Genomic DNA, 12,928 nt, shown 5'->3' with positions numbered 1-12,928 from the left:
GTTATACAGCACAGAAAAATGCCCTTTGACCCACCTTGTCTATGCTAACAGTTAAATACCCATTTACACCAATCCAATCCTGTGCTTATTCCATTTTAGTTTCCCCAGATTCTTATCTGTCCCTGCCCCCCCCCCCCCCCCAAGATTCTACCACTCAACTACCAACTACATGCTAAAGGCAACTTACAGTGGGCAATTAACCTCCCAGTCTGCAGATCTTTGGGATATGGAAGGAAACATATGCAGTCGCAGGGAGAACGTGCATAGAGACAGAACTGCAGGTCAGGATTGAATCCAGAACATCAACAGTGAGGCAGCGGTTCTACTAGATGTGCCACAGTGGTGCCTGGATTATACTATTTGCAAACAAAGAACAAATTCCTGGAGGGACTCATTGGGTTGTACAGCATCTGTGGAGGCAAAGAGACGATCAACATTTCAGGTAGAAACCTTGTATCAGGATCAAGAATGTGGAGGGAAGATAGCTGGTATATAGAAGTGAGAGGGAGACTAGTAGCTGATATGTGGAACCAGGTGAGGGGAGGGTGGTGTGATGGAGGTGGGGGGGGGGGGGTATTGAGACAAAGGCTGGAAAGTGACAGGTGGAAACAGATAAGAAAAAAATAAGCAGATGAAGCCAGGGGAGGGATGGGAATGGTGAACCAGGGGAGAAGAAACCCAGGTAGACAAGTATGTGGGTGATGGGCAGATGGAGCCAGGTAGGGGAACGTTATAACTCTAGGTAGTGGGGGAGCAGGGTAAAGGTTGGAAAAGATGAACAAAGGGAGAGAGACCCTGAATGGACTGGTGGAAGTGGGAATGCAACACAGGGGGAGTGAGTTACCTGAAATCGGAAAATTCAATGTTCATACCGCTGGACTCTCAGCTATCCAAGCAGAATATGAGGTGCTGTTCTTCTAGTTTGAGTTTAGCCTTTCTATGGCAGTGGAGATGGCCAAGGACAGACAGTTCAGTGCGGGAATGGGAAGAGGAATTGAAGACATGCAACAGGAAGCTCGAGATGGCTCTTGCTAACAGTGCGTAGTGCTATACAAAACGGTTGCCTAGTCTTGTGAACACAGAGGAGACCACATCTCAATTCAAGCACTGAATGCAGTAGACTTGGTTGGAAGAGGTTCATGTGAATCTCTGCCTCATCTGGAAGGGTTGATTATGAACAGCAAGATGTCCTTAAATAAAAAATTGGGTGGTCTTTGCTCAATAAACAACAGTCAGTTTACTGGTGTTCTGTGCTAATAAACTACATGAATGTAACTGGTTAAATTCTAGCAGTTCCACTTTGTTCTGTTATCTTGGCACTCTGTGCCTAAAATGTCTGGATTTAGTTAAATGGCTTATGACCCAGTGAACTAACAGCAATACTCTACCTACATTGAATTCTGAATTATATAATTTTAGACTCCAGTAATCTACTGTTCCACACTAAAGGCTTAACTGATCTTAAAAAAAATACAGCTGGTATCACATTTTAATCAATTTGTTTTTGATTGGAGTAGAAACCTTCATGCAAACCATTTTTGGTGAGTTGCATTTAGCTTTTGCACAAAATGTTTAAAAAGATTATTTTAAAAAATAAACCATTTGTCAGGATGTAGTTTTTTTACAGTTATATTCATAGAAAGTGTACATTGCTGCCTGCATTTAAACCTATAACTATCTTCAGTTTGCAATGTTTTGCTGTAATGTAATATGCATTTTTGCATTTATAGGCGAATCCCACAGAACAGCCATTCAGCTTATGGAAATTTGCCCCTACAGAATTCACTACCCTTAAATTTGATATATGGAATAAAATTCATTCTTACAGAACTTGTGTGAAAACAAGTAAGTAAATAAATACAAAATTGTTTTTTTTCAACTCATTTTTTTGATGCATGTGTGGATGACGTAGCTTCTGTTACGGACTCAGTGAAAGTCCCTTTAAGATAGAGAGTGTGTGTGTATGTGTGTGTGGGGCGTGCTTACGTCAATAGAAGATAAAGGACGTAATGACGTTGTTGAAGAAGAAGAAGAAGGAGAGAGAGAGAAGGGAGAGAGACACCAGCCTGCTTGTTTTCTCTATCGATGGATGAGAAAACAATAACTGTGTTTGCCACTGAAATCCATGTATGGAAGTTGGAAGTAATCCGGTGGAGTTCACTTTGTTGCTGACCTGTAGAAGGAAACAGGTATTTGTGTGTGGACGACCACGGTTCGGATGCTTTTCGGGGTGAGGAAGTCACTACTGAGTAAACACTGAAGTGTCGTTTGGGTTCCATCGTGGAACATTTGGATTTCGTATGTACTCTCTCTATGTTTTTCTACATCTACATCTTATCTTCAGACAACGGTGGTTGTTGAAGAAGCCCTTGCTCATGTTTCACCTTATGGCTTGCGGAACTGAACTTTAAGAACCATTCAGGAACTGGGAGTTTTGGACTTTGTCACACACACACACACGAAGAGTTTAGTTTTGGGGATAACGTTCGAGGTTTAACATTTTTGAATTCTAACATACTAACATTTTTACTTTTATTTTACGTATTATCATAAGTAGTGATTAATAAAATAGTTTTTAACACTGAATCATTGCTCAGTGTGTTTCTTTTGTTGCTGGTTCGTGACAAAATTGGGGGCTCGTCCGGGATAGTTCCCAAGGTTAACGAGTGTCGTCTGGGATCGTTTCCCAGATTGACAAGATTTGTTCGGGGTTCAATCCAAAGATTTTTGAGGGAGGTCTGATAAATTCTTTTTAATTGGCTTGTGTGTGTGGAAACCAGCAGCAATGGATATTAAGGCATTTTTGGAGTCACCAACCCAAAAGGGATTGGAGGTGGCGAAAAAGGATGATCTGATAAAGATTGCTACAAGGTTAAACCTTACAGAAGTAAAGCAGTCTATGAGAAAGGCAGATATTCAGAGACTGATAGCTGGCCATTATGTGGAAAAGAAGGTGTTTGAGAAGGAAGTGTTAAAACAGTTTCCTGGCAGTGAAATAGCAATTTCTGAGGCACAGGTGCAGCTGGCAAAGATAGAAGCTGAACGAGAGCAAACCCAGTTAAAGATAGAAGCTGAACGAGAACAAAATAAATTAGAAGCTGAACGAGAGGAAAAGAGATTAGAGGCCGAACAAAAGAAATTAGAGACTGAACAAAAGATAACTCAGATGAAGATAGAGGCTGATCTAGCAATGAAGCAGATGGAATTGAAGAGGATGGAGCTGGATAACGAGGAGAAAAAGAGGCAGCATGAGTTACAAATGAAGCGTAGGAGTTCGGAATCTGATTCTGATGATGGTTTTTCAGCCAGCAGGGAGGTTCGATTAGTCCCTCCGTTTGAAGAAGATCAGGTTGATCAGTATTTCCAACATTTTGAAAAGGTTGCTGTGAGTTCAAACTGGCCAAGGAAAGGATGGGCTCTTATGGTACAGAGTGTGATTAAAGGTAAAGCTCAAAAAGCTTATTCTGCTTTGTCTGCTGAGGATGCAGCTGATTATACCAAGGTAAAACAAGCTATTTTGAAGGCCTATGAATTGGTCCCTGAGGCTTATAGACAAAAATTCAGAGACTTGAGGAAATCTGCAGATCAGACTTATATGGAATTTGCCAATGGAAAGAGAATATGTTTTGAACGATGGTGCCTGGCTAAAAATGTAGATGGGGATTATGATAAATTGACAGAATTGATACTGGTGGAAGACTTTAAAAGATGTGTTCCAGCTGAATTAACAACATATTTAAATGAAAAGGCAGTGGAAACTTTACAAGAAACTGCTAGGTTGGCAGATGATTATGCTTTAACCCATAAATCCAAATGGGGACAACCTAAAACCTTTCAAAAGAGTTACAAAGACAATCCAGGTAAACCGGAGATTAAATTGGGAGGTAATCAAAAAGGAAAAGATGAAAAGAAGCCAGGGCTGGAGAAACCTGTTGAGCGTACTTGTTATTACTGTAGGAAACCTGGCCACGTGATATCTAATTGTGCCCTTTTGAAGAAAAAGAAGGAAGCTGGGCCCAATGCTTGCTTTCAGGCAATTAAAAATCGAAAAGGTTTAGGAGATGCTGTTAAAGATCAGTCCTTGCAAGAGGTAAAAGCGGAAAAGTTGGAGGAGGTGAGAAAAGAATTCCGTTCGTATGTATCAGAGGGTTTTGTTTCACTGAATGATGAGTCACCCCAGGTGCCAGTGAAAATTCTTAGAGATACTGGGGCTAGTCAATCTCTCTTGCTGGACAGTGTTTTAAATTTTGGTGAAGAAAGTGACACTGGTGAAGTAAATCTAATACGAGGCGTTACAGGTGAGACCATGTCTGTCCCTTTTCACAGGGTGATTTTAAAGTCAAAGTTCATAGAAGGACCAGTCGAGATAGGGATAAGACCTAGTTTGCCAGTGGAAGGAGTTTCTTTGTTATTGGGAAATGACCTTGCAGATGGAGAAAGTGATCCTGTGGTACGGTTAACAACCAAACCAAGGATTGATGAGTCTGACTCGAGCTAGAGCTAAAGAATTAGCCAAGACAGACAATCCGGTGCAGTCTGATGTAGTTCCTTGTGACAGTCCTAAACAGGAAGAAAATTATGATGCCTTATCTGAGACTTTTCTGTCTTCACTGGAGGATCAACATCCTTATAGTGAGTCTGAATTTAAAGATTTGTCTTTGTCGAGGAAGGATTTTATGGTGGAACAGACAAAGGACCCTGAATTGACAGAATTGAAAGAAAAAGCACTCTCATGTGAGGAGATTGAAAAAGTGCCAACTGGATATTATGTCAAAAATGGAGTGTTAAGGAGGAAATGGAGACCTCCCCATGTCCAAAAATTTAAAACTCGGTTGGAGAGAGTCTGCCAGCTAGCGAGAGAGAATTTGAAAACAAGCCAGATAAGAATGAAGACATATTTTGATAGACGTGCTCGGCCTAGGACATTCGCAGTGGGGCAAAAGGTGTTGGTATTTTTCCCTAGCCAAAATAATCCCTTGCAAGCTCGTTTTTCTGGACCCTATGTTATTGAATCTCGAGTGACTGATCTAACATATATAATCAAAACACCAGATAGACGCAAGAAAACACAACTCTGTCACGTAAACATGCTAAAACCTTATTATGAGAGGGATTCAGTTGTGGCCTTGGTGGATGGTGAAAAGGTTGTTTCTAGAATGCCTGATGTTGATGTTGAGGAAGGCCAATTTAGACCAAATATTGTTCCATCGAAACTAAAAAACCAAAATATCCTGGAGAACCTTGAAACGAAGTTGGACCATTTACAAGTTTCACAAAAACAACAGATGAGAGAATTAATTTTAAAATTTAAAAATCTGTTCCCAGATGTTCCAAACAGAACATCGATAATTACCCATGATGTTGATGTTGGGGATGCAAAACCAATCAAACAACACCCATATCGAATGAATGTGGAAAAAAGTAAACTTGTTGATCAGGAAATAAAATACATGTTGGAAAATGATATTATTAGACATTCTAGTTCAAATTGGAGTTCGCCCTGTGTTATTGTACCTAAACCTGATGGAACTGTTAGATTTTGCACAGATTACAGGAAAGTGAATGCTGTAACAAAGTCAGATGCTTACCCTATTCCTAGGGTGGATGATTGCATAGACAGAGTGGGAAAGGCAAAATTTCTTACAAAGATTGACCTATTAAAAGGGTACTGGTGTGTTCCATTAACAGATAGAGGACGGGAGATTTCAGCCTTTGTAACCCCTTCTGGATTGTATGAATACAATGTTTTGCCATTTGGAATGAAAAATGCTCCGGCAACATTTCAAAGAATGATTAATTCAGTGATTCATGGGTTAAAACATACAGATGCCTACATTGACGACTTAGTGACTGGGAATGATACTTGGGAAGATCACATCTCTGCGTTAGAAAGGTTGTTTGAAAGACTTTCCAAGGCTAACCTTACAGTTAACTTGGCTAAAAGTGAATTTGGCCATGCCACTGTGACGTATCTTGGTTATGTTGTAGGTCAAGGCAAGCAAGCTCCTGTTCAGGCAAAAGTTCAAGCAATATCTGAGTTCCCTATTCCCACAGGTACGAGGACTGTTAGAAGATTTTTGGGAATGGTTGGATATTATCGAAAATTTTGTAAAAGTTTTGCTGATATTGCTCTTCCCCTAACTAATCTTCTGAAGAAGGGAGTAAAGTTTGTTTGGACAGATTCTTGTCAAGAAGCATTTGAGAAGCTGAAAGCCATTTTATGCTACCATCCTGTGCTCAGAACACCTGACTTTGAAAAGCCATTTTCATTAGCAGTAGATGCCAGTGATGAAGCTGCAGGAGCTGTGTTGTTGCAGAAGGGTGACCTTGATGATATTGACCATCCTGTAGCTTACTTTTCAAAGAAATTTAATGAGCATCAAAAGAATTATTCCACCATAGAGAAAGAATTACTGTCGCTTGTTTTAGCCTTGCAACATTTCAGTGTATATGTTTGCACCGCTCAGCAACCATTGACTGTGTATACAGATCATAACCCATTGGTGTTTCTGAGCCGAGTCAAAAACAAGAACAGAAGGCTGTTAAACTGGAGTTTAATTTTGCAAGAGTTTGATCTCATGATAACTCACATTAAAGGCAAAGATAATGTGATTGCTGATTGTCTTTCCCGATGTTAAATGGGAAACATGTATCTGTACTAATCTGATAGTCTGTAGTTGTGTAACATGATAATTATTAACATTACTAACTGTATGCGCGGTTAAAATTTTCTTGGGAAAATTTTTTTTTAGGTGGGAGGTGTTACGGACTCAGTGAAAGTCCCTTTAAGATAGAGAGTGTGTGTGTATGTGTGTGTGGGGCGTGCTTACGTCAATAGAAGATAAAGGACGTAATGACGTTGTTGAAGAAGAAGAAGAAGGAGAGAGAGAGAAGGGAGAGAGACACCAGCCTGCTTGTTTTCTCTATCGATGGATGAGAAACAATAACTGTGTTTGCCACTGAAATCCATGTATGGAAGTTGGAAGTAATCCGGTGGAGTTCACTTTGTTGCTGACCTGTAGAAGGAAACAGGTATTTGTGTGTGGACGACCACGGTTCGGATGCTTTTCGGGGTGAGGAAGTCACTACTGAGTAAACACTGAAGTGTCGTTTGGGTTCCATCGTGGAACATTTGGATTTCGTATGTACTCTCTCTATGTTTTTCTACATCTACATCTTATCTTCAGACAACGGTGGTTGTTGAAGAAGCCCTTGCTCATGTTTCACCTTATGGCTTGCGGAACTGAACTTTAAGAACCATTCAGGAACTGGGAGTTTTGGACTTTGTCACACACACACACACGAAGAGTTTAGTTTTGGGGATAACGTTCGAGGTTTAACATTTTTGAATTCTAACATACTAACATTTTTACTTTTATTTTACGTATTATCATAAGTAGTGATTAATAAAATAGTTTTTAACACTGAATCATGCTCAGTGTGTTTCTTTTGTTGCTGGTTTGTGACACTTCTGATTGGCCAAGGTTTGATTTAGAAGCAGTTAACCTTTTCAACTTTAATTAGTGATTATGGCACCTAAATACAAATCAAAGCTACTTTTGGCCAAGATAAATCCTTTGACATTTATATTGCCATCATATATGTAGGTCCTAACTCATCTGAACATTTCCCATTGCACAGTGCTTCAAATTACAATTTGAAAGGCTGTAATTTTTGTCAATCACATTTTACCAGTTCTGATGAAGGGTCATTTACCTGAGATGTTGACTGTATTTCTGTTCCCACAAGTGCTGCCTGACCTGCTGACTGTTACTGGCATTTTCTGTCCAATTATCGCATTTTACTAGAACTGTCTACGATGACCTAGGAATGACAAGCTGAATTTGTTTATTGGTACCTTTGCATGAACAGTTTAAATTCATACTTCAGATTTAGTGTTTGCAACAATGTAAAATTTACGGAATTCAAATATACCTAAAGTAGCTGTTGACATTATTTACCTACACCTTACGAATTATTTTCTTGGCTTAGTTATGGACTGAGGAAAAAATATCTAGTTAAAATAGAAATAAAGTGTCTTTCTGTTTGTTATAGTTTAATTTTCTCAGTCATTTGCTGTTTTTCATGGTTGCTGTGCTGATTTCTAATAACTAATCATATTTCTTAGGATCTCCAGTAGGATGGATGAAAAGAAAAAGTTGGAAAAATCTGTAAGTACATTTTTAAGTATACTGTACACAAGCCTTATGGATGAATGTGAAGAGCATGTACTAATTTTGTATAGCTTTTTTAGCATCAAATTGTAGTGATTCTAGATAAGGGAACACAAATATAAATTCACCATGAACAAAACCTAAACACAAATTTAGGAATAATTTCTAGACACACAGATAAGAATGGCAAGCACTGATACATAGCAGTTGAAACAGAGTGGTGATGCTTTTAAGTGGAAGCTTGATGTAACTTTGAGAAAGAAGGGTGTGGAAAGATTGGGTGAAATGTATTATTTGGAGTGTGAGGGAGCATCAGTAGAGTATAAACATAGGCACAAAGAAGTTGGTCTGAATGGCTTGTTTCTGTGCTGTAGATTCTTTATATATAAATAAACAGAAGGAATTTTATCCTTATAAGTTGGATATTGACAGAAGTTTTAGTACTGGTCAGAAAATTGTTCTTATTTTTCCCATTTTTATATTTTTAAGGAGGGTGATCTTTCTCTATTTTTGCTGTGAACTCCAGCCCATCCTCAGTCAGGACTCTATTCCTTTAGCATAACTTCACCACTAGACTGATGCTCTGTTCCTTTTGGAATTAACCCTAATCCTATTTCATATTGTACTTTTTAACTTAAACTTCAACTCTTCACATTGATGTGCATTCCTTTTAGAATTAGCTCCACTCCTTGTGTAGAATAATGGTTTATTTTGGTATTAACTTCAGTCCTTTTTCAGTTTGCCTCTTCATTTATTTACCTATCCTGTTCTAACCTTTTGCATTTGGCCATGCTTAATCACTCAACAGTTGTCAACAATGATTTCAGCTGCCTGAGCTTTAACCTCTCAGATACCTGCTCCTCCCCCATCCAACCCATTATGCTGCTTTGCCTCTATTTGAGGCACACCTGAAAAACTTAACTCATCTGTTATAATATCTTTTTATGTGGTGATTCAACTAGACCATTATCAACCAAAAGTCGACTGAAGTGCCTCAAGACATTTATCAAAAAAACCTCAGTCAATGCCAAAGGAATAGGGCTCCTACTGAGGATGGCTGGAGTTCACACCAAAAATAGAGAAAGATATTTGTACTTTTTTAAAATGGGATTATAATTAATGATGTTAGCATATTTGGGCAGAATTGGAAAGTTCAGGTTAAACTTGAATTGTCACCAGATCATCATTTTAACTTATAATCACAAACTGTATTTGAGCTTAATTGCAGGAGATTTGGATTATATTGAATACTCTTGCCTGTCAAAAGTCAGTCAGGGTAATTCTTGAAAGCTCCAGAGCCTTTGCAGATAAAGATTTGTAATTTCTTTTACCTTTTTATGTGGGGTGAAGAAATGGTTCTAAACTTTATTCCTAAATCATCCCTAGCTCTGTATGACCCCCTAATTCTTGATTTTGCAACATGAAAGCATTTTCTTATTAAAAAAAAGTTTATCAAACTTTTCTTTTTAAGTTTTTTTTAAATAATCTTGAAGCTTTGTATGTTAACTTTTGTGCCATGCAATAACCACTGGTAAGGTAACTGTCTTACAAGAAGAAATGACCTCTTCATTTATTGACTGGTAAATTTATACAAACAGTCAAATGTGACTTTTCTTCCTATATTCTGTGGGAAGATCAGTTGGTTCATTATCTCGGAAAAATTAAGGAGGCTAAATTTGGACAACCCAAAAAAGGTGGCTGCAGAGACAGTAGATACGTCAGTGTTGATCTTACAGAAGTTCCCTAGTTTCTGGAATAGTTCCAGTAGATTGAAATGTGACAATGTTTGAACCATTTTTTAAGAAAGTAAGAGGGGAAAATAGCAATCCCCTTGACAGCTGTTGTCAGCAAAAGGACTGGAATCGATCATGCAGGTCACAGTGAAAAGGCATTTAGAAAATTGTATGATTAGGCAGAAAATTCTGTTTGGCAAACCAGGTAAAACTGGGACTGTAACCAGCAGGGTCAATAAAGGGAAGTACTGGATGCATATCTCATTCAAATCTCATTTGATAAGGTACCACACAAAACAAGGATTCATGAAATTAATGTTGAAACAGTGTAGGAATAAATGGATAATTATCTGGTTGATAGACCTACAGGTATACCACATAGTCCCTTGCCTATTCACAATTTATATTAGTGACAAAGATGAGAAGAATACAATGTTACCAATTTTATGTGGAAAAGTGAACTGTGGGAAGGATGTGAAATGTCTGTGAAGGGATATAGTCAGATGAGGTGAATGGGCAAGAAAGTGGCAGGGTATAATGTGGGAAAATATGAGGTTATGCATTTTGGTTGAATGTGCACTTATCAAGAATACCTTTCAAACACTGAAAAACTAGCAGATGTTACTACACAAAAGTTAGCTATATCAGTCTTTATGCAGTGTGTTGTAAATCTTTGGAATTCTCTATCTCAGAGGGCCATGAATGCTCAATAAAGATTCAAATCTGCAGAATTCTGATATAAAGGAAATCAAGTGATATGGAGATCAGGCTGGAAAGAGATTAAGGCATGAGATCAGCCATGATATTGAATGACAAAGCACACTCGAGTGCCCTTTAGCCTATTCCTGTTTATGTTATTATGTAGGAAATCATTGTTGCAGAGTGTATCCCTCCTTGAGCATGTAGAAGCATAGTCATCCACTAGTTCTAGAAACCTATATGATGCATTATGTTTTGCAGAATAGTTTTGAAAAGATTTTTGATGTGAACACCCTCGGTCCAAATATATTCATGAAATTGAACTGTATTTTTTTCCTGTTTAATCATGATGTTGACTTTGTTTCAGATTCATTCCAGTGCACAAAGTTCAAGTGATGGGAGGTAAGAGACGTATTTCCAACAAATAAATAGCAGCCATTCAAGAGGTGGGTGTTAAAAGGAATATGGTTGGTAGTGGGTGGATTGGACAGTGTCTTCTCCAGCCAGGAGAAAGAGACTCAAAGGCTCTGTTACCTACCTGGTGCCAGGGTGAGGAACATCTCCAGGCTGGAGAAGAACTACAAGGGTGGTATCCAGATATCACAGCCCACATTAGGAATGACATGGGTGAGACTAGAAAAAGGGGTTCAGCTGAGTAAATATGAGCAAGTAGAGGCTGAATTGGATCAGAGGGATGAAAGCATGGCTCAAAGATTGGTGTGGGAGAAGTGGGTTTCATTTTGTAGGGCACTGGAGAAGAACAGAGTTGTTCCATTAGGATGGACTGCACATGAGCCATGCTGGACCAGAACCAAAGAGTCCTAGTGGATCAAATAACCTGGGCGGTATATAGGGCTTCAAGCTAAAATAAGGGGGAATTCCTAGTAGAGGGAAATCCAGAATGTTAAAGGGGAACAATAAAGAAGAAAAGCAAAAAAATGATTGGTGAATAAGCAATGGCTGACACTTAAGGAAAGAATGCAGTAACTACAACATTCCTGCCTGGGATTAAATTATAAAAGGAAAAGTAATCGAACAGTTGCTGACAAGAAGTTAAGATAGTATTAGATCCAAAGAGGCAGGGTGACAATGGCAAAACAAGGTAACAAACCTGAGGATTGGGAGCAGTTTAGATTTTGGCAAAGAAGAACAAATAAATTGATTGGGACAGCAAAAATAAAGTAAGAGAGTAAATTTGTATGGAGCATAAACGTGGGCCATAAAAGCTCCTACAAATATGTAAAAAGAAAAAAAAAATATTTAGTGAAGTCAAGTGTAGTTTCCCCCACTGTCAGAAATGGGATAATTCATAATGAGGAATTGGCATGGATTGAAAATTGGTTGACAGTCAAGAAACTGAGTATAGGAATAAATAGATTTTTATTAGTGCTGGCAGGCAGTAAATTGGGGTACCACAGTGTTCAATGCTTGGACCTCAACTGTTCAGAATATACATCGATGAGGGAAAATGATATTTCAAACTGTAGATGCAGTAAAATATATACAAGTGTGAAGTTATCCACTTCAGTAGGAAAAGGAGGAAGGTGGTGTTTTATTTTCACAGTGATAGATTGGAATGTATTAGTGTACTGGAGACTTGAGTGTTCTTGTACATCACCACAGAAAGCACAACTGCTCTGCCCAAGACTGCAAGAAGCTGGAGAGAGTTGTGAACGCAGCTCAGTCCATCATGCAAACCAACCTTCCCTCCATTGACTCCATCTACACTTCCCGCTGCCTCGGGGAAAGCAGCTAACATAATCAAGGACCCCTCCCTCCCCAGTCATTTTCTCTTCCCCCCCTTTCCCGGCAGACAGAAGATACAAAAGCTTGAGAGCATGAACCACCAGACTCAAGGACAGCTTCTATCTCATAGTTATCTTGAAAGGATTATTTATATGCTAAAAGGTGAACTTGTGATCTCCTAATCTACCTTGCCGTGGCCCTTGCACTTTATCTGTCTGTCTGCACTGCACTTTCTCTGCAGCTGCAACACTATATTCTGTTTTCTTTCTACTACCTCAATGCAATTATGTATGGTATAATCTCTCTGAATGGCAAGCAAAACGAAAGCTTTTCAAAGTATCTTGGTATAGGTGACAATAATAAACCAATCCCACTATATCAATCACTGAAAGCAGCCATGCAGGTGCAGCAAATACTTAAGAAAGCAAATGATATGTTGGGCTTCTTGGCAGGATGATATGTGTAGAGGAGCAAGGATACCTTTCTGAAAAGGAAAGTAAACAATATTGTAGCTCTAATGAATAACAAATAGGTGCTTGGAATCAGTCTTGGTACCTCTGAATTGAATTGGTTGTA

General features: G+C 38.8%; 2 protein-coding genes across 2 annotated transcripts in view; both read left to right on the top strand.

Moving 5' to 3' along the window:
* The window catches only part of LOC127569494 (uncharacterized), a 534,065-nt gene extending 529,467 nt beyond the window's left edge, over window positions 1–4,598 (top strand). The window contains exon 2 of the mRNA XM_052014205.1: window positions 2,433–4,598. Within this exon, the coding sequence (XP_051870165.1) occupies window positions 2,786–4,498 (1,713 nt within the window). The 5' untranslated portion in view covers window positions 2,433–2,785 and the 3' untranslated portion in view covers window positions 4,499–4,598. The remainder of the gene's footprint in view (window positions 1–2,432) is intronic.
* LOC127569491 (E3 ubiquitin-protein ligase DZIP3-like) overlaps window positions 1–12,928 on the top strand; it is a 53,646-nt gene that overhangs the window by 1,116 nt on the left and 39,602 nt on the right. The window contains exons 2-4 of the mRNA XM_052014199.1: window positions 1,731–1,845; window positions 8,129–8,171; window positions 10,974–11,008. Coding sequence (XP_051870159.1) covers window positions 8,142–8,171; window positions 10,974–11,008 — 65 coding nt within the window. The 5' untranslated portion in view covers window positions 1,731–1,845; window positions 8,129–8,141. The remainder of the gene's footprint in view (window positions 1–1,730; window positions 1,846–8,128; window positions 8,172–10,973; window positions 11,009–12,928) is intronic.

Source organism: Pristis pectinata, chromosome 4 (assembly GCF_009764475.1).
Source record: "Pristis pectinata isolate sPriPec2 chromosome 4, sPriPec2.1.pri, whole genome shotgun sequence".
In the NCBI taxonomy this organism is placed as follows: domain Eukaryota; kingdom Metazoa; phylum Chordata; class Chondrichthyes; order Rhinopristiformes; family Pristidae; genus Pristis; species Pristis pectinata.
The sequence above is the reverse complement of the archived record's forward strand: the minus strand, read 5'-3'. Positions and strand labels throughout refer to the sequence as shown.